Raw genomic sequence first — 21,419 nt, forward strand, 5'->3', positions numbered from 1 at the left:
AAAATATGTAGGTAGGGATCTACGATATTGATAGGTTTTAAATCTTTCTAAAACAATGTAGGTAGGGATCTACAAACGCTTGTAGAAAATATGTTAGACCGGGTAGGTAGGAAATTTTTGTAATCGAGTAGGTAGAAAATGTACTAGACCGCGGATATAGGTAGGAATGAACATGTAAGATTAGGATCAAGGCATGTGCCATGCAGCCTTAATCCTGATTAACAAGGCTAGTAATGTTTAAGATAGATGTTTAGGGTAGGATATAGCAGGTTTAAAAATTAGGAAAATTGCAAATGCACTGATTAATATGAATCACTGCATATGCATGTAAATGTAAGATTAAGTTTTGTTTATGTAAGGTAAGGTTACATTTATTGTATGTAAAAACTATATATAAGACTTCAATAATAAGAATTCGAATTGTAAAGCATAAGTAAATGAAATTTATATCGAGAATTTAATGTGTGCGATGAAGTATAGCATACAATAAGTGTAATTTTGCCAGAAATATTGCCATGTGTGGTTCGTATTTATTATGTATTTACTTTATTGTATCGATATATATGTAAAAAACTTGGAAAATTGTAAAACTCAAAAATTGTAACACACTCTGATAAATTGTAATAAACCGGTAAAAGATATATTTTTTGAAAATGCAACTTTTCAGACACACATATATTTGTGTGCCGTCAAACCAATTTTAAATAATGTACGTATTTTATTGTTTTTACTTTGTAATGTAACTATATGTATATATGTAGCGTTTGTAAAAAAATAAAAGCAAATAGCAGCAAATGATGATAAAGGAGATGGTACCTGAGTACACTCTACAAATTCTGATGCTGCTCGCTAAAATAAGATTCTTTTCTTGACTATCACATCTTTTCTTGTATATCACATTTATGTTGTACGAAAAGTTGCAATGTTTTTTCTTATCCTTTTCTGTTTTCCTGTCTCATCTTCTCATCGCGAGATCGGTCATTTTAAATTTCAAAAAAAATCAAATTCACGCTCTCGAATATATTCACACACTTAAAGAAAGTGACCATTTAAACTCGTGCACATAGCACAGAATAGAACCGCACGCTGTGGACATAGCGCACCGACATGTCGCTCGTGGACTGGCTGCGTAGTTCCAATGTGTACCACCCGTGGATCCTATGCGCTAGTTTACAGGGCGGAAAAGTGATTACACATTCTTTTATGGATCTGGTTGCTCTCAGGCTTCTCTCTGCTTTTGCTAAGACGCGTGCGCAGTAGCGGTAGACAGTGTTAAAGAAGCGAGCAGATTGGCTAAGGTGGAAGCGCCATGACTCTCTGTCGCCAGAACAGCTTTGGCGGCATCTTCGTAATCTTTGCAACTGGTATGCGCACTAGTATTAGAAAAAAATCTGAGTTTACACGTTTTGCGATGAACTAATTGCGTGCTAGTTAATCGCAAGTACACGACTGATCTTAAAAAGCAGCTGAGACGAGCATGTGTGCTGACTAGACATGTAGGTTTTATTAAAATAAATTACACATGTAATCTTTTGTCGTATAACAGTGCTCGATAAAATACGCGCAATATGTGTAATTTGTTTTAAATAAAATTTATTCTCAATCACAATTGGTCTTGGAATGTATTCTTCTCATTTGCTTGATGCATTGTTTTTGCGTAATGCGTCTTTAACTTCTCCGCCATAATCTGCGCTGATACAATTTTATGCTGCAAGTGTGTATTTTGTTCTTGAGAACGTTTTTTTAAACGTCTGGTGTAAGTAAGAAATTTTAAAAACGTGGTCCATGCTTGAACATTGACAAAATCCGTTTTTCTTAAACATTCTCTCTGGTGTTCACCGGTCTTTACAAAAACCTTGTCCAGGTAACTGATGTCAGATCGTTTTCTGAAAACAGCGAGAGTTTGTTTGTAATATTTGCAAGTTAGACAAAAATTAGAATGTTTCATTATTTCTCTTTCAGCCTCACCTTTTTTGAGGTTTGCCATTTTTCGTGACAAGTAATGGTTCGGTGCTAACATTATTATCCTCTTGAAAGTCAATCATTGAGTCATGTTCACTGTCGTGTTGATCGTCGATTATCGAACCATGTTCACTGTCATTTTGAATGTCCATTATCGAGTCATGTCCATTCTCATGTTTATTGTGTTGCGTTTCAATTGATGAGTCTTGTTGAACTTCAATTGTAGAGTTATGTTGAACTTCGATTGTTGAATCTTGCTCATTATCATCATATTGAGCATCGATTGTTAAGTCAAGCTGATCGTCATCACGTTGAACGATGATTATGGAGTCACATGGAATTTCGATTATTGAATTGCATTGATCGTCATGTTGAACTTCGGTTGCAGAGTCATATTGAATGTTTAACACTGAGTTAAGTTGATCGTCAGATTGAATTTCAATTGTTGAGTCATGTTGACTCTCATCTTGAATGTCGACTACTGAAACATCTTTCTTTGATTTTCTCTTACAAGATCTGTTATAAAAACAAAATTTATTATATTTCCTTAACACCAGATGTTTTATACATATGTAATTATATATAGAGTATCTTAATATACTCTTGAAATCTACTTAGTTTAATGAAAAACCCTTTGTACTTTTGGGTAAAGATAGATGGAATTGCAGTGTTCTTTAATCTTCTAGGTTGGACGATGGTGCCAGTATCATAATAATCATCTTCTGTGAAATGGTCGCTGCAAATTCTTGCAGTCTTATAAGTTTCAATAACACGACCAATACTTTTAAACCATTCCTCTCGCTTTTCTGCATTTGATGGGAAGCTATAAGTGTATGTTCTTGCATTGAATTTTAATTTAGGCTGAAGAAAGTGTATAAGAAAAAGTATAAGAAAAAGTATAAGAAAATGTATAAATAATGAAAGTGACTACTTACATATCTGTATTTGAATTTATGCATTACCTGTGAAATTTCCGCTGTGGAAATAGAGGATTATGTTCTTGCCAACATACAGAGCATACAACCATTTTTTAACACTTAAAAGACTCAGTTTGAGATTGCAATTGCAGTCGCAAATTGTGTGATTGCTTTGCTTACTTGTATAATATAAGATATCTTATAAGTGAACACTTTGAAGTTTTCGAGTTTTTATATACAAAATAATTAATTGTTTAAAATGCATCTACTATCTCAAATATTGATGCATTTAATCGACATGTTTTTGTACAAAATAAATCTATGACAGAAAACAAAGTGACGCTTTGCGCTTTTAGCAAAACGAATTATTAAGCAATATCACGGAATGTGCAGGTTAGGAAATCTGATATATTGTAAGAAAGATAATAATTGAACTTGGCGCTAAAGCGAAGCATCTCAGTAGTGCCAACAATGTTTTAGTGCAAACCATATATAATACACATATGAGAAATGTCAGAAATAACGCATGAAAATCAAACTCAAAAAATAGTGAGAAAGAGAAGTGGGAAAACAACACGTGACTAAAGAAAAGAGTAAAAAAGAAAATATTATAGATATATATATATATACCGTAATTACGTGACCGAAGTCAGTAACACCGCCGCGGTCGCGCGACCGAGGTCAGTGACTCTACTGCAGTCGCGCGACTGAGGTCATTGACTTCGCCGCGGTCGCGTGCCCGCGGTCAGTGACCCCCCCCCCACCAAGGCCGCGCGGCCGAGGTCAGTGACATTACTGTAGTATGTATATAATACATATAATACAATATAAAGTATAATATTATAAATATATAATAAATTATATGTATAATATGTATTATTTAATGTTATATATAATAGAAATTACACAGTCACGTTATTTTCACGCGTAAATGTGAAAAATAAATAATATTTATATATATATCTTTTTTGATGATGTCGTTTTGTATTAAAATCTCCAAGAAAACGACAAGAATTTTCTTTTTTGTCTACTATTCGTACCAGTGGCATATGTGAAACGGACATCAAGACACTAGGAGTAATTGCTATTGATATTAAAATATATGCATGATGCTAGAAACAATGCATGCGCAAAAGTAAGTTTTTCGATTTTCTTAATAATATAAGACAACGGAAGCATTGATGTGAAAAAAGATTGCTGTTTGAAAGTAATTTTCCATTGCTATAACAAATTCGATCATCGTTGGAGTTGTACGTAATTATATATATTATTGTTTTTTTTCATAAAAAAAGATTCAACGTCTCTTCTGTTCTTTTACCACAATTTCACTCACTGGATGCACTTGCCGATCATGTTTCTTAGTGTCTCGAAGAATAACACAATACGGTAGTAAGTATTTGTTCCCGGTGAGAGAATTTTAAAGATATTTGAAATAATATTAAACGCTTGTATGAAGATTTGTTTTGTAAATAGTTTATAATAAATACTCTATGTAATCATTTCCGGCTGTTACTGTTTGAAATCGTCTTGAATCACGAGCTCATTTTTAATATGTATTTAGTAAAAGTTGTGTAAAATGAAAAAATAAAAACTGCAGAGAATATCCACTCTCTGGACTTAATGACGAGCTTAAAACACACAGGAAATTGCAATGTTCTAATAGTTACATAAGTATAGTTTAATACAACGTTAAATAAAATGACAAAAGAGTTACAGCCGACACAAAAATGCTCATTACAATTGACAAGTCGCTCGTAAACGTAGCTACGTAGTTGCCAATGTGTTTTAATCATGGACATAATGCTGGCTTACAGGATAGAAAGCTATTAGAATTTTTCACGTGGCCGTTATTGGTTTTCTCTCTGGTGCAAACGCAGCGTATTGGAGCGCTGCACATCAAGAAATAAAATAAAGTACAGAATGACAGTCCAGGAGTCACGTGCGCAAAGTAGCAAGAAATGTAATAAATACAAGATAGTTTACATTTTATACAATTTTATTATTTTGACAGTGTATATTGAATATATACTAAACAGAGATATATGATATACATAATGTATCTAACAAAATCAAAATTACAAATGAGGTAATTATTTATATGTGATTCCACGAATGCTTGACTTTTCATTTTAATTTAATTCTAATTTTTTTTATAATTCTCTTTTAATTTCTTAAGTTAAAACAAATTATATCTCATTACATATCAATAGATATTATCCGAAGATACTTTGCTTTGTCACAAAAGAAAGTTTGCGTGGAACGTCTCTGTTCTTAAAAAAAAAAAAAAACGTCCACTGCTATAAAGCGCGCGAAACAAAAATTGCTGGCGATTTCCTAATATCTCAAAAAGTAACAGTTGCATTATATTTTAATAGATATCTTTTTCTATGATTTTTTCTTTCTTGACTTTTTTTATTCCTTTTGTTACACGGTCGGGGACGCTTCCTGGATCTCCGCCATTATATTACGCACAATGGCAGTCGTCAATTGCCATTCTAGTGGGGGAAATATCCGCCTATCTTGACGATAGTTCACACCCACTTCTTCCAACAGACTCTGAAAAAGTTCGTCTCAAAAATCGAAACCGCTTGTTCTCGCTTTTTGTTACTTTCTTGAATTTACAACAGTTTTAATTTAACGAAAACAATAGTTTATATAAGAATTTATTCTTTTATAAAAATATCGTGAAAAAAAAGGCAGATCAGCAAAAGATAACACCTGCGAAAATAATATTTGTAGAGAACACGACGACGTCTTTTAGATATCTTTCTGATACACGTGTTCTCTGGATATCGACGGACTAGCTCGTAATTTAGTTAGTGATTCTATCTCGCCAGGACGCCACAATAGAAAAACTTGTACATGAAATACTAGTGTATAATTGTAAGAAGATAAAACTTCTTGCGCGCGATAAAAACCTTCTCTTCCTAATAAAGGTTTTTCGCTCATACAATTAATTAAAAATCAAAACTCGCTAATTTGAAAATTTGAAACTCACGATTTTCAATTTGAATTCCGTTAATTATCTCTGATCTTCGATTTCTATCTTCAAAAAAAGCTCTTCCAAGTACATGGATTTCTTTTATAATTATCCTATGTATTAAAATAATCAATAAAAAAAAAATATGAAGATTATAATCTCAGATTATAATCTGTTTATCATTTCGTGTTACGAACAAATCAACGCGATATTTTTGTTCGCGACAGGAAAAAATTTTGCGCTTAACACCGTGTATATGTATGTGTGTTTGACAAGATCAACACACGGTAATCAACATACAAAAAATTTGCTGACACAAGAGATTCGCACAATACGACGGCAATAAATAAATTGAATTGTAAAATCCGATGTTATACCATTCTAATGAGTAATTTTCTGGCGACCGTCTCGCAATATGCGGAACTTCACACGGGACCGAGATAGAGTCACTATTTAAAGTACCGTCGTAAAATATTATGTAATCGCAATTAATACCTTCTCGCGCGCGCGCGTACTTCACCGGAGAGATATATCTCCGTGTGTACACCAAGCGACAAACTTGACGTTCATAGCACAACGTAGACATTCAGTCACGCTAAGTTTTTCTTTTTTTTTTTTAGCAAATGTGACCTCGAATATTAAATATATAAATTAAGAAAAACTATAACGGCTTATAAATTATTAATAACAATAAGTGTGACAAGACAGAATTTTTCTTTCAATTACATATTTGTGTGCGTGCGTATAGTTCGTTTCTCTCCGTAATTTTTTGTTGCAATTTTTGTCCCCGCCAGTATTTTGGAGAAGTTCTCCGTTATTCGAGATTAATCCGATAATATTATTATGCGCTTCCACGGGATCTTAATGTTATTCTCGCCGATTAAACATTCGAACTTCCGCGGCCATAATGTTAGAGTTAGCGGGAGCACTCTCTCTACGACCCTGGAGAACGGGGGGCTTTTAGATACTAATTTTATGTAAAGTTATGAGACGTTGTGGTGCTTCAATGTGCTATCATGCTCCCCGCAGGTGCCATTGAGTTCACGTGCTATCCTCCTCTTCCGCGCCGCAGTATAACTAGATCTTGTGCCAGAAATTACACTCCGGCTCTTTTGCGGAGAGACAGAGAGTTTTCATCAACGAAGATATATGCACGATAAGGCGTCACTGTGGAATTTGTAAGAAAATCCAAATTTATCTCTTTTTTTATTGTTAAGTGCGCAAATGATGCAAGAATGTTCGGAATTAGGCAAAAAAATGAATATATAAAGTAGTCGAGTTTTACATATAAATTAAATAGCCAAAAGCCATTGTACAAACGTTAAATTTGGCGCGTAGAGGTTTGTGTAATTAATTTTTTTAACGTTGTCTGAACGTTTGAAACTTTAGAACACCACCACGTTTACAACACTCGCGGCTGTAAAGTCATTTCTCCCGGGTGTGATCTCGTTGCTCACGTTTATCATATCCGAATTATTTGTTTTACGATTAATCAGCTATCGAATTTTCCGGACGATCTATTAAACGATTCACGATTACGTGTGTGTACAGTACGAGTGCATGTATGTGAGTATAAAATTATATATTTTGTTTTATATTATATTTTTATATACGCGTGCGTTGCGTTCGCGTAGAAAAAAGTTTTACTAGCTGCAAACAATGAAAAACATTACCGAATGTATCGCATAATAATGTGCAGCATGCACCATCGCGCGTTCAGCTATGCGCGCGCTTTCAGCGAGTCGAGGCCGCTTTATAGCGTCATAAAAAAAAAAAAAAAAAAATAGGAAACATTTTTACGGGCTGATCATTAAAGTTGCCGAGTCTGTGAGGCAACCAAGATGTTCGCCAATTAATGTCCGTGGACTCACGTAACTATAACTCTCCGACGTGTGCGCACAGCACGAAAGGATATATATATCGACTTACTTTTGTCTACGATCAAATTTTTTTTATCTTTTATTTCGCACTCGTCACGTGTAAAAGACTGAGAAAATATCTATTCCCTTCTATATATACATTCAATGACACGAAAAGTTTGACACATAAATTAAGTAATTGATAAAAGAAAAATTTATAACACAAGTATATATTATATTTGTCGATATAAAAAATGCGTGACAAAAATTAACGTGACATTGGTGTAACTAATATTTTTCGCATCTGACACTATAATTACTTCATTACTTAGTTTGACCGCAGTAAATGATTAAGATCGAAACACCAATTTGACGTAAAGATCTTCTTTTTTCACGTACTTATATGACCCACGTAAGCGGAAGCAGATGAGTGAATCTGGAAATATGCGTGAAAAAACCATTCAGTTTGTGCTTAAACACGCATGGTAAATCTATAATCTGTAATAAATTGTGAACGCGGCGCGTTCTATGAGACAAGCGTAACTTATGTTGTTTATTGTCTTATAAGCACTCAATAAACATGTGACGTTTCTACAACCTCATCCCTTCCTTGCTGTAAATATTATTATTGGTATACGCTATAAAATTTTAGTATCCGCTCAAAAGTAACTTTCAACATAATGGCGCGAGGACGCGATCTAACGGTCCGGTAATGTTCGCACATACGGAGAAAATCTTGACGCGTGTCATCATTTTTTCCAAATTTAATCTACAAATGTACAATGCAGAGAAAAACGCGTTATATTTCTTTTCAATTGCTGAAGTACTTTCCCTCGAAAGTATTCTTCGAAGGAAGAATAAACTTATTCATAACTTCAATAATATGTTTAAACGCTCTCTCTCTGCACATTGTCTTGTATTTTTCTTGGAGACTCTCTTTCTCGGCAGACAAAGCCTGAAGACAAAGTTTATCTACAAACTTATAACGTAAAAAACAAAAGACGGTTTTGTATCACGGAAAAACTACAAACAAATTTCCGGATCATATATTTGCGTATTGGGAATGGTACTGTAATAAATTCATCTCGTTCGCGTGTATGATGTAGCGATATACGCGTGCATAAATATGTAGGCGCGTGCGCCGACGTATCTTCATTCAGATGTAATTTAACAATCATCAAAACACCTGTTTTAAAGCGCGCGCATAGTGTACGTTTCCCACTTCAACTTAAGTAAACGTAATAAACAATGAGTATCGATCTTAATCTCAAGCCAAGATAAACTTGAGTTTTTGTAGTTTCTAAATTGTCTGAGCGTCGCGCGAAATGATTTATGAACCGCGGCGCGATTTGTAGGTAAGTGATATAAATCATTTCAGACTTTATTGTATATCTATATTATAAGTACTATATAATTATATAATATATCACACAAGTACGCACACCAATCGGATTTACGTGTAAACGTATCGTGCACGCGTATAATTTGTCTTAGCACATGTCAAAGTTTGACGAGATCTTTTCTTTAAGCTTTTACTCGCAAATTTTCATACAAATCACAAACGTGTAGCGCATAATCTGGCGCTAATTATATTCCATAGTTGGAGTTATGTTGACGTTTGAATTGAATTAAATAAATTGAAAAATAAGATATTTTTATGAAAAAATTCGAACTTTCGCTGCTGAGTCAAAAATAACCGTCCGAGTTGGGTCTGCGCAAGACACCATTTTGTAAGTTTGCAGTTTTGTTTAAAAGTCTGTCTAAAAACGGTACCCTTTTTTTTCTTGATGAGAAAAAAAAAGGAAAGAGTTGAACACGTATTCTTTTTTTTCTCAGCGAGAAAAAAAAACTAAGACTCTGTCAAAACGAACACTTGCAACAGCACTCATTTGCCAATTTTTCTAATCTTTGAATTCCTAATGTGAAAGCGCAAGGAAGAAACCACGAAGAAAAAAAAAGAGAGAGAGCACAATATAGGTAAGAGCTAACTTCCCTCTTTCTCTCATTTCTTTTATCTCGCTTGCTCTTCCGTCTCTCTCTTTCTCTCTCTGTGTTCTGTTCTTTTTCTGTAGGCGGGCGAAATTCTCTGCGCCGACCACTATACAGGTGTTGGACTCCATTCGCCGAACAGCGAACGTCGATTGGTTCGTTGTATCTTCTGGCGGGGACGAAGTCCGCCCAGCTCGACGACAGCGCTCTTCTTCGCACTCGCGTGATGCGCGGCTAGTAAGCCTTTTGTAACTTAAAAAGCTGGGTGCAGTATGTCAGTATCTGATCTTGATTCTCTGCGTTCGACGTTTAAACATCTGCTCGGATGAGGATCTTGTCTCGCCGTTCATTTGAATCAATTGTTCGATTGTGTAAGTGTTGTTTTTCGTTCGGTGTAACGCGTGCGTTTTTCTGACAGGCCGCAATCCAACGTGGCATTTTTAATTAGTGAAACGATTCTCGATAATCGCAGATTGTGATCGTCTATCGATCGCAACTCACTGACTCGTTTGTTATATTCGCTGTTGTCACACTATTTGCGCCGTGAACATTTCACAACCAAAACGATTCTCGATAATCGCAGATCGTTCGTATATCGACCATGTAATTAATTGTCGTTTCTTACGGCTGTATTTTTTGCGATTCGTTAAGACTTTTTTTTTCGTTAATACTCGTTCGTTAATTTTGTCATTTTACAATGTTCTTAATTACCGACTGTTTTGAGTGGCATTGTGAGGTGATGATACTTTTGACATGACATGATGTGATTTTTTTTTGCGTACTGTTTGAATGCACGTGCGTCACGTGAGTTAAGTGATCGGTGTGCGAAAGCATGCCGTCGTTCGATCTTTTTGCGCAAGAATCCGCAAGTGTCAAATCAAGCAATCACGCCAACTTCGTCAAAATGATACCACACTATAACCAGACGAATTTGGATGTTCCGTATCGTCAGCAGCAACAGCAGCAGCAACAGCAGCAACAACAACAGCAGCATCAACAGCAAACCTTTAATAATCCAGGAATCGCGCATAATCAGCTGTTGATGCAACAAACGCAGCAACAACAAACACTTGCGCAACAACAAGCTCAACCGTATACGACCATGATCGCCGCCACAGCCATTGATAATCCGCAGCATCAATTGTACGGATATCCGTCGAAAGGATCATCCCCCACATCGACTCTGCCTCATCTTTATCATCATCACCATCAGACGAACTCGATCTCGTCGTTGCTCACCGCTGAGGTATTGAGCTGGTCTTATTCCGGTTTGCCGACGTATCAACAACAACTTCTATTCCAGCAACAGCCGTATCTTCACTCGACGTCGCAGCAATTGCAACGAAATTATCACCAACGTCCGTCCTCGCAGCAGTCCTACGGGGGACACTCGCCACCGTCTCTGCAGCAGCAACATCTTCAGCAGAACTCGTCGTCGCAGCAGAACTATCAGCAGCATCAGTCGCCGCCGCAGAACTATCAGCAGCAACACCCGTCGCCGCCGCGCAACTATCAGCAGCATCCGTCGCCGAATTATCAGCAAAACTCGACGTCGCCGTTGAACTTTCAACAACGCCCGTCGCCGCAGTCCTATCAGCAGCAATCCTCGCCGCATCAGTCTTCCCCTCAGCAACCCTATCAGCAGCAACAGTCGTCGCAGTCTTTGCCGCTGCAGATGCATCAGCAGAATTCGCCGCCCCAGCAACAAATGGGACCGGGTTATCACTCTTCGCCACCGCACCAATACTCGCCGCCGCAGCACTATTCGCCGCCCGTCACGTCGCAATCCTCGCCTAATCAACCTGCTACGTCGTATGTGCCGCCTTTGTTCCCGGGCGTGCCCATGAACAACGGCGTGAACAACAGTCTGAACAATAGTCTGGACGGTAGCGTGGACGGCAGCATGAACGGCAGCATTCACAGCAGCCCGTCCGTCGCGTCGCCCACGGAAATACCCTCGTATCCACGCGGGGGAAATATGAACAATTTACGAAACGCTCCTTCTATGTGCGCTCAAATGAATCTACCGTCCACGTCGACCGCGATCGGTCCGATCTCACCGAGAGCTCTCGACATACCGTCCACCTCGAGGCGTTTCCAACCATGTCCCAGGGAAAGGAGACAACCTTACGATTGGATGAAGAAAACGTCGTATCAGAGTCAACCGAAACCAGGTCAGTGTTAAGATGAACAATGTACGCGTCGTTCTTGTTCGCATGATTATTGATTGTCATGAAAAATAAACGCGTGTACCTATATTAGAAAACATTTAATTTTAAATCTTTTTCCGATACATATTGTTCTTCATCTTTTACGGTATCACTCAATTAGCGTTACGATAAGTATTAGAATCATGTGTCCTTTTCATAAAAAAAACTTCATTCTGTGATTATTATAAAAATCGAATTTTTATTGAAAGCAAACGTAGCAACTTCGCTATGTAGATAAAAAAAATTAACAAACTGCGCGCTCCCCGGAAGCGATTTCCGTCTGCCGGCGGAATTATTTTATTCTTTGTTCGCTCTCGTCATCTCGATCGCGCAATTTGTTTTTATCTTATCTCGCATTTGACTGTACAATAAGTGTGGCACAAAAAACGCAAAGAATTTACGTGAAAAATGGTACGTTGTATATTATAGTGGTACATTACAATTGATTTCAAAGAAGATCAAATCGTCATCACCCGTACAATTGTAGCGTAATCTAACAAATAGAACACACACATCGAACGTATTGTAAATTTTACTATTTTATTTTAGGCGTGTATATATATTTATACACGAAAAGAATTTATAAAAAATTTATTAATTTTATGTTACATAAATTGAAACATTATTCATTCAATTATAAAGTACGTAACATCTGGAAGTATTTAAGTTTCGATCACGATGCGCGACTAGACTCTAGTAGGATTAGAACTTTCAACTTCAATGAAAACCTGCTTTCTCAGTCTTTCAATAAGCAGCTCGAAAAGAAGTCAAACAATCAAAAAGCACGTGAAGCTCGCATCTCTAACGAGAGAAGCGAAGAACGCGATGAGGAGAGAGACGCGCAACTCTTCTCTTCGCGCATATAAGTATATCGTATACGCGCGCGGCCATAAACACATCTCGTCGGTCTAGATACGGCGCAAACCGGGTGTAAACACACGGTAACAGACGAGCAAATATCTAATTGCTCTCAAATATTTGTGAGATGATCCTTTCTCTCTCTCGGTCTCTCTTGTCATCCGCCTTGATTTTTCACCGGACTCGAAAGAAAGTTCCTCCCTACGTGTGTGAGCGTGTCTCGTCCCACCTCGAGCCTGAATCAACACACGCGGGAACGGAAGAGTTAATTCTCGTTAATTTCATCGTTTTACGTAACGAGGAGCGATTTCTCTTCGCGGCATCACCGCGTAAATCCCGAGTGCAATTCGATCGCGCTCGGGGTCAAGATCAATTTCTCTCATTAACACGTATATATATATATATAAATGGCCTTTTGATGAAAGAGATTGTGTTGCCGTTCATTGTTGCAGTGTGCAACGCCGCGGGAAATCCGGATTCGCCGTCGTCGATTAACGAATTGTGCTGCCGACTTGAAACAATCGGTACGCATTTACAATCATTTTCATCAGTGCACGTTAATTATTGTTACCTCGATGTTTGCATGTTTGCGTTATTGCATTTTGGTACACGCAGTTCTCTCGATGTTGCTCGTTCCAAGTTTAATTATTAAACAAGCACGTGTGCAAAGTTTTTAGATGTGAGCGTAAATTCTCGAGAACTGCGAATATCTAAAAACAAAAAAAAGAAAAATTGAATTAAAATTTATTTAATTAAATGTTAGCAAATGCGATTTTTTTCGTTCTAATTCTCTCGATCGTAATTTTATTTCTCTTTCTGTGCTTCTCATTCGGATTTCGTGCCCGTGCGGCAGTAAGTGCGCAATTTTAAATGCCTCAAAACGAGCGTCCTGTACTTGCAGCGGCTATTATCTGCATTTTATGGTTATATTGCGGGCAGAAGCCGTTCGACAGATCCTCTCCTTGCCCGTAACAACAGCCCGCGCTCCACACTCGCGCAGATCGCGGGGCTTATTGTAATTTAGTGCGAGGGATGCGCTTCGTGTGCGCTTTCTTGTGCGCTCGCATGTTCGCGTTTTTTTTTTCCTTTTTTTTCTCTCTCTCTCTCTCTCTTTCGTGAGCACGATTCTGCATGGCGGCACGCGATTTCCTTCGCTTTTATGGCGCCTTCGTCTCGCCGCGATCTCTTCATCGGTGCGATTAAAGACGACACCGGCAAAAAAAAGGAAATAAAGAAGAAAGATTCGAAGAACCATTCGCGTTCGCGAAGAAAACCGGTCGCTGTTGTTTTTCCGAGCGATTGCGAAACAACAATTTTACATCTATGCAAAATAATTGCTAGAGAATACGAATTTTTATCGCGTCTCTCGAAGAGATCCCTTTCTGACGAAGTTGTTTGTTTAAGAATACGAAGTGCAAGAATAGAGAAGTTTGTCTCTGTGTCACTTTCCAGAAAAACATCTTGTTCGACCAGATACAAATTTGTAAACTTTGTAACCTATTATAGTATAGGATCTATTGCGGCACAAGGACCGTGACTAATTGGAGGCCCTCGTAGCTATTTTGTCACAGATAATAATAATAATAAGGGAATTCAGTAGACAGTCTAATAGAAAGGACAAAAAAAAAAACTTTTGTGAGAAGAGGACAGTACTTTTGCGGCATCCTCGTTCAATCTGGTCCGCGGGTGTGTGACTGACACAATCATTTTTACATTCAAAATAATTGACCGAAAGATATCGCAGAAATATTACAAAATTTAATAAAATTACAATATTATCACACACACACACACACAAAAGAATTTTTGGGCCGAAGGGTTGTGAAGAGAATTGCAGCGCTGTGTGTGAAGAGAATCGCGCGACACTTTGGAAAAAATCTTTCTCTTCGTTCGCGGACACTTGATATGCGATATACAAATGCGAAGTGGCACAATAGAGGTAATTGTGACGGCGGTGACAAATGGCACCCGCGCGGATCGCCGTCCGCGGTTTGTGCGCACACACGCCCGCCGGTTGCGGCTCACATGGCCGTTCGTCGACACGAGAGATATCACGCCGGGGGTTGTCAAACGCCCACAGGAAAAAGCGGGGCACGCGCTTTTGCCATTTCGCAGCCCGAAATGGAAGGAGCAAACGCTATAATGGGGTGGCAACGAGTCCCAGGAGCACCGTTTCTTCACCCCGTCGCTCGCGCCTCTTTCGTCTCCTTCTTTATCTCTCTTCCTTGTCTGTTCCCTCTTTTTTTTTCTCTCTTTCTTTCTCACCCCTGCATCTTGTAACGTTCGTTCGTTCGTGAAAATCCTCTCGTTCCGTCATACTCTCGTATTTCGCGCGCGAATACTCGGGAGAAATAGCTCAAGCGATCACCGAGAGTGGATTTGGTTCGCTTACTTAAAGCTACGGATTGATGGACCGGTGAAATTCTGAAGCGTGACGTTTATTTTAAAAAATTTCGTCGTCGCGTCTCCGGTGTTGATCGATGTATTGAAAATCGATGAATTGAATATCGAAGATTAACGACAAGCGCATCTCTCTGTGTTTTTCGCGCGTCTATTACACTTTATGAACGAAGCTACTTGTACATCTCGTAATAAAATAGTATTGCCGTAATTAAATCAATTTTTCTTAAAATTTTACGCTATTTTCTGCTATTAAATGCGAATAAAATTTTGCTGGTAAATGTGATATATTGAGGACACTGAGGTATATATCATGGCCGCGTTCAGTGCCTCGTCGGATAATCGTTGCTAGCGCTCCGCGATATCAGTAAGATGAAAAAGACCGACGGTAATCCTTCCTGAGTCACACACTTCCGTGTGTTTGCGCGTGCATCGCAAACGACGAACGACTGCCCTTTAAAATAGCAGCTTGGTATACAACGCACAAAACCATTCGAGACCGGCCAACTTTTCCAAATGTAAAAAGTTCACCTCTCGAAGTCTCTTGCGAAAGTTGATCTCCGCGCGTTAACCGTGAAAAAAGTTTCCGCAACACTAGAAAACACCGTTGTCTCTTCACGGCGGGGAAAAGGAGCAAATAAGTCGTTCGTTTTTTGGCATTAACTTTTACTTTGTATGTAACAAAACACTTTTGAAAGCTGCCAAAATTATCTTCCAATTGCTTCAAGACGAAGAGTTTCCGTCTCCGCGCGTAATGCGCACGACACCTATCGCAAGACCAACGCGCCGCGTACAGTTTGGAATATTTTTTTTTTTTTTTTTATTCGATTACAATCTTCCGAGATAACGAGTCTACCTTTTGATAAGATTTTAAGGATGTTTCACGTTTGTTTACGTGCATCAGGTTGCGCGACATTCGCTGTTAACGCGTCAAATATTTGCACAAGTCTAACAATGCGTGGCATGACAGAGAAGAATAAAAATGAAAAAGCGAGAAAGGAAAAACTCTCCGAGCCACGAGTTGCGTGATATCGTATTGACAAACTTATGGCGAATATAGAGTGTCTAATATTTAGTTTTCATTTTATCTTGTGTAACACATTTTATTTATATAACTGAGATTCAAGGCGCACACACACTGTTCTGTTATACAATCGCGTAATTCGATTGAACTTACGTGTCGCGCAAATTTATTTTATATAAATTTATTTTTATTTTTATATATATTTATATTTATTATATTTTATTATCTACGGCAGAGACATTCACTGTTTTTAAGTAATAGTTTACTTTTCTTCTAAGAAAACTACTTTTATTTTATTTACAAGAATTTTTATCTTTGCTTAAGATGTTTTTTTCTATAAAATAATAATAATAATTGTAATATTATAATATAAATTATTATTATAATATTCTAAAAATATAATTTATAAAAAAAAAGTAAAATAATCTGTCTCTAAGGTACTGACTTACTTATTGTTGAGTATCCAACAATCGGACGTGTGATCGAAACTCGGTAGCGGCGAATAAACAATTGTAATCGGCGATGATCGGGTGCCGATTTATCATATACATATATAGCGCGTGTCTCTCGCGTAGTGGCAATAAAAGAATCGCGTCCGCGTTTCGAGCACTATCGTAGATACGGAGAAGTGGAAATGTGCTCGTGATAACGATCGATCTCAATCTGGAGTTATATAGATGAAAACCCCGAAATTCCAACAGTATTCATAATACATATGTCGCTTCGTTATTTGAATACGGATTACAGAGATTTTGAACAATGTGAACGCGCGTTGTACGTGTCGCACGCGCGTGTATTGCCTAATTCTCTAAAATCTCGATGCTTATGTTACTCCACACAGATTTTCTGCACAATTATTTACTAAAAATTAAAGCAGACTCTCCGTAGATAAGGCAAATCTTTCGCAAGTGACGGCGCAAGTACGTAAAGAGATATAATGTGCACGTATATATATATATATATTGTTCTCTCCTCCACAAAACAATAGAGTATGCAAAAACTTCGTTTAGTTTCAGCAAAAGTGTCTGATATATCTATCAGTTTTAATTGTGAAAAATATTTATTATCAATGAGGAACAATTTTTTTTACGCGAGAAATAAAAAAAAAATATATATATATATAAACTTCTATACGAGAGAAATTCTACGGATTCCTTTCGAGAGCCGGTCGCGTATAGGTCTTTCTGATTCATCTGCTTTTTTTATGGGACTATTATATTCCCTCATCTCTTTGCTGCACATCCTTGCGCATCCTGCGTCAGCCATGCCACATCTTACCTGGATTCACACAACTATGGTGGATGTGGCCGTACGGTCGAAAAGTCTAAGGTCGCTGCTTATTCGTGCTCGCCATGAAGGCCTCGACGCGCTTCGCTTATCGAGGAGTGGTGGATTAACGTGCACGCCTTTGATCTCGCCGGCGCGTCTTATCTAATCGTGTCCCTCTCCCGAGCCATCTCTCGCTTTCCATCCCCGTTTCCCATCCCTCTCTTTCTTCATTCTGTAGTTTGCGCGCGTGTTACCGCCACGTAGCCAAGAACCGCATTCACACCGTGTGAGATTGTGAGAGACACACTTCTTCCTTTCTTTTTTTTTTTTCTGTAGCGTACATACCTCGGCATGTTCAGTTTCTCTCTCTCTCTCTCTCTCTCTTTCCCCCTCTCTCTCTCTCTTTTTTTCTCAGGAAGCAACAATAACGTTTCTCCCCGTGCGAATCGTACACGTGCGACTCTTTTTTTTACATCGTTACGTTTCAGACTTCTCACTTTTTTGTATGTGTGTGTTTTTCTGTGTGTATAATATTTTACATTTCAATGTATATTGTAACAGTTTATCAGTTTTCGTGAACGGTCGCGTTTTTTTATTCGACAATATTACAACGTATGTTCGTTGTAATTGGCCAATTCGGTGAAATTTTTTGAGTAAGTTTCCGTCCGCTTACAGCGATTAAGAAAGTAGAGCTCAATTGTTTTCTCTCTCTCTCTCTTGTAAGCGCGAACGTTGTCGTAGAAAACAAATTGCAAACATTCTTCCTTAATTCTTATCGTAAAAATTACGATACTTATTTCTTTACTTTATATTAACGTAGTCGGCGTGTGCGTGCTCTTGCTGAAAAATGTTATCTCTTTAACGTACGTCTATTGACAAGAGAATCAGCACGGAGATATATACTTTATATTAAGCCGGGACACAGTTACTCTAACACAATCGAGTGAAAAGCTACACAGAAATTTCGTGCTCTTTTGTTTCTCCATTCTGGTTTTATTTTATTTTATTTTACTTTATTTTATTTTATTTTTTTTTTTTTTTTTAGTTTATCTTTTCGAGTAGCTGACGTATAACTTTAGAACGTGAATCAGCACAAAATTGATTTTGCAAAACTGGAGCAAATAAAATCTGAAGTCTGAAATGCAACAGCGAACGTTAGTAACAAAAGAGCACGAAATTGTCGTAATTTTATTATTCGATTGCTGCGTCCCAGATTAATTAATATTAATCAATATACGTTATACAGATAAACGTAACACGTTATGTAATATCGCTGATCGACTTTTTGATTTTTAATACAGGGAAAACGCGCACGAAAGACAAGTACAGGGTGGTGTATTCCGAATTTCAACGTCTAGAATTGGAAAAAGAGTTTCGTACGAATCACTACATTAACATCACTCGTAAGATCGAGCTGGCTGGACAGCTGGATCTCACGGAGCGTCAGGTAAGTCGAAAAAAAAAAAAAAGAAACAAACTCCGATGTTTGCTTATTCGACACTTTTCCGTCAAGACGTTTTGAACGCGAGCGATCCTTTTTTTTTGTTTCAAAATGTTACAGGTGAAAATTTGGTTTCAAAATCGACGAGCCAAAGAACGCAAGGAGGAGAAAAAAAGGAAGGAACAAACGGCGGCACGGAACAGAGAGCAAGAGGCGGCGGCTCAGGTGGCGGTCGAGACCAACCGATTGATGTCTTATCCTACCGCCGAACAAATGGGAAGGATGTTGAGCGGAGTGATGCACGCCACCACCGGGGGTCCCACTTCCGCACAGATATCCATGTCGCTGCAATATTCGAACCCTAGTCAACACTAGATTCACTCAAAAAAAAATAAAAAAACAAAAAAAACGTTCAACAAGGTTGCCTCGAACAATCCGACGCTGGCTCTTGCTCTTGTAATTTATATTTTTCCGGCTGGATCTTATTCGCGATGATGATGTAATGATTCGTACGAAATTCACAAAAAATACGAAAGCCACACGTGGCTATTACGTAATTTTTCGGTATCGAATCCGATTCCGAAAAATTACACACGATAGCCGACTTCAGAAAACGAAAAGAGAGAAAGAAGACAAACACACACAAAGGAATTAAATCGTCAAACAAGGAAACGCAGGAAAACCCAAAAAGCTTGATGAAGAACTGGGAAACGTCCATGATGATGCTCATCAAAAGTAAGTGAAAACCATATGTGACACAAAAATATATTCACACTGCTATAATATATTCCATAGAAATAATCATAGAAAAAATTATTTGGAAAAAATAGTCTGCTGGTATAAAAAAAGTACTTATATTAGTAAAACCATGTACTTCAAGAAATATATTAGAAACAAAAAAACTCAGAAAAGGTTTAAGTGAAACTTTCGAAAATTTCTACGTTCTCAAATTTCATATACAGGTGTCTTTTAGATAGAGAGAAGAAACATCCCAGAAAGAAATATGACCTGTGTAAGAAACTTGTGACACGAATCGGAGTGTAGACGTTTGCCGAAGAACAAGTTATATACGGAGAAAAAGCGAGAAATTTATTAACCCTTAAACGTCTCTTTACTTTTTTATTTACTTTGAATATAATTTGAATATATTTTTAATTATTTAATTAAAAATATATTCAAAATTATTATTTAATTCAATAATCAACAACATGTATATATAAAAGATATATATTTTTTTGTTTTAAAATACAAATTTTTTTGTGTATTATTTCAAAATTTACCGTTCGTTTTTTTTTATTTTCATTTTACGCGATTAAACTTGTTAATAACTGCGGTTTTTTATTTTAATGTATCACTGATGTATTTTTTCACATAACGTCAGAATTTTAAAACCACTATAGTCGGAAGGGTTAATAAAAAACCTGGAAAAAAAAAGAAAAGAATGTATAAAATCTACATACAATTTGCCAATTTACGAAGTAAAAGTTGTGTGATGCGGAAGACGCGGTTACAAGGGGGAGTGTGAAGTTACCATAGAATAGAGTCTTGAAGGATTAATACAGAATTTCCGTATCCATAAACACGTACATCAATTACCCAAGATCGCATTCCGTTATTTACCGAAAGTTCTGCCGGTATAAAACACGTAACATGTGATTTTCAGCAGAATATCGGAAACGCATCTCTAATATTCACCGCATTTCATCTGTTATACGTACACTGATCAGTTTTTAATCATTTTGCAAAAAAGAGATGTCAGAACGTGGGAAACACGCAAATGCCGCTCTTAAAAAATCACAAGACTTTCTAGTCAAAATTGTGGAATTTTTTTATTAGCTCGGTATGATAACTTTACACTTCCCTGAATGGAACTAATACTGTGATAAACAACAGTTCGATAAATACTGTTTTTACGAACAAACGCGCTGATCTCATTAACTTCTTCGATTTCATTAACTTTATTGACTTATCCACGTTTATAGCGATTTTTAATATGAATGTGTTTCAACGTTCATGAGGAAGACGGTTGACACAATTTTACCGCTTTTAATTGCTTTACAAAATATTTAAAGAATCATTTAGATATGAACGTCGTTTAATACGAATTTATATATTGTATCATTTCGTATATAACGCACGATTAGGATACAATATAAATTTGTTTTATAGTACGAAAAATTAGTCGAAGAATTATTGATCAATTTTTCTTTATAAATAATGTTTTCTGTTTTAAGTTTACGCGGAGAGAGACGTGTTATCTTCACTATACTGTACTGTAATAGTTGTTGCTGTTAGTAATACAAAATATTATAATTAATATTTGGTTTATAAAATATTATAATTAATATTTGTTTTACTTGAGTGTAACCTGTTTTTTTTTTTTTTTTTTCAATTTTTTAGCACAATTACATTTACATCGGATTTATTTTTGTTTTAATTCAAAACAATATCCCCGAAACTGTTTTATTTGACATACCATAATAAAAATTTTATAACTAAACTACGCACAC

The 21,419-nt window shown here is 37.0% G+C and overlaps 2 protein-coding genes across 8 annotated transcripts; one reads left to right on the forward strand and one right to left on the reverse strand.

The window, feature by feature from the left end:
* Positions 1–1,481: 1,481 nt before the first annotated feature.
* On the reverse strand, positions 1,482–3,281 carry LOC109861828. 2 transcript variants are annotated; one of them, XR_002251026.1, is made up of 4 exons: positions 2,925–3,281; positions 2,603–2,823; positions 1,969–2,478; positions 1,482–1,886 (listed from the first exon to the last, which is right to left on the reverse strand). XR_002251026.1 is itself a non-coding variant. In XM_020441648.1 (4 exons), exons 1-4 carry the CDS (start codon positions 2,987–2,989, stop codon positions 1,604–1,606), a joined length of 1,041 nt encoding a protein of 346 aa, XP_020297237.1. In that variant the 5' UTR covers positions 2,990–3,281; the 3' UTR covers positions 1,482–1,603. The 2 variants fall into 2 exon arrangements, 1 of the variants encoding a protein (XP_020297237.1); XM_020441648.1 differs by having other exon boundaries at positions 2,603–2,785.
* Positions 3,282–9,985: 6,704 nt separating this feature from the next.
* On the forward strand, positions 9,986–20,002 carry LOC109861826 (homeotic protein caudal-like). 6 transcript variants are annotated; one of them, XM_020441642.1, is made up of 6 exons: positions 9,986–10,953; positions 11,011–11,881; positions 13,228–13,299; positions 18,770–18,915; positions 19,030–19,644; positions 19,883–20,002. In XM_020441642.1, exons 1-5 carry the CDS (start codon positions 10,540–10,542, stop codon positions 19,282–19,284), a joined length of 1,758 nt encoding a protein of 585 aa, XP_020297231.1. In that variant the 5' UTR covers positions 9,986–10,539; the 3' UTR covers positions 19,285–19,644; positions 19,883–20,002. The 6 variants fall into 6 exon arrangements, with proteins under 6 accessions (XP_020297231.1, XP_020297233.1, XP_020297230.1 ...); XM_020441644.1 differs by having other exon boundaries at positions 9,986–10,078; positions 10,660–11,881; XM_020441641.1 differs by having other exon boundaries at positions 9,986–11,881; positions 19,872–20,002.
* Positions 20,003–21,419: the final 1,417 nt, after the last annotated feature.

This window comes from Pseudomyrmex gracilis, unplaced genomic scaffold, assembly GCF_002006095.1.
Source record: "Pseudomyrmex gracilis isolate BER0280 unplaced genomic scaffold, ASM200609v1 scaffold_1065, whole genome shotgun sequence".
Lineage (NCBI taxonomy): Eukaryota > Metazoa > Arthropoda > Insecta > Hymenoptera > Formicidae > Pseudomyrmex > Pseudomyrmex gracilis.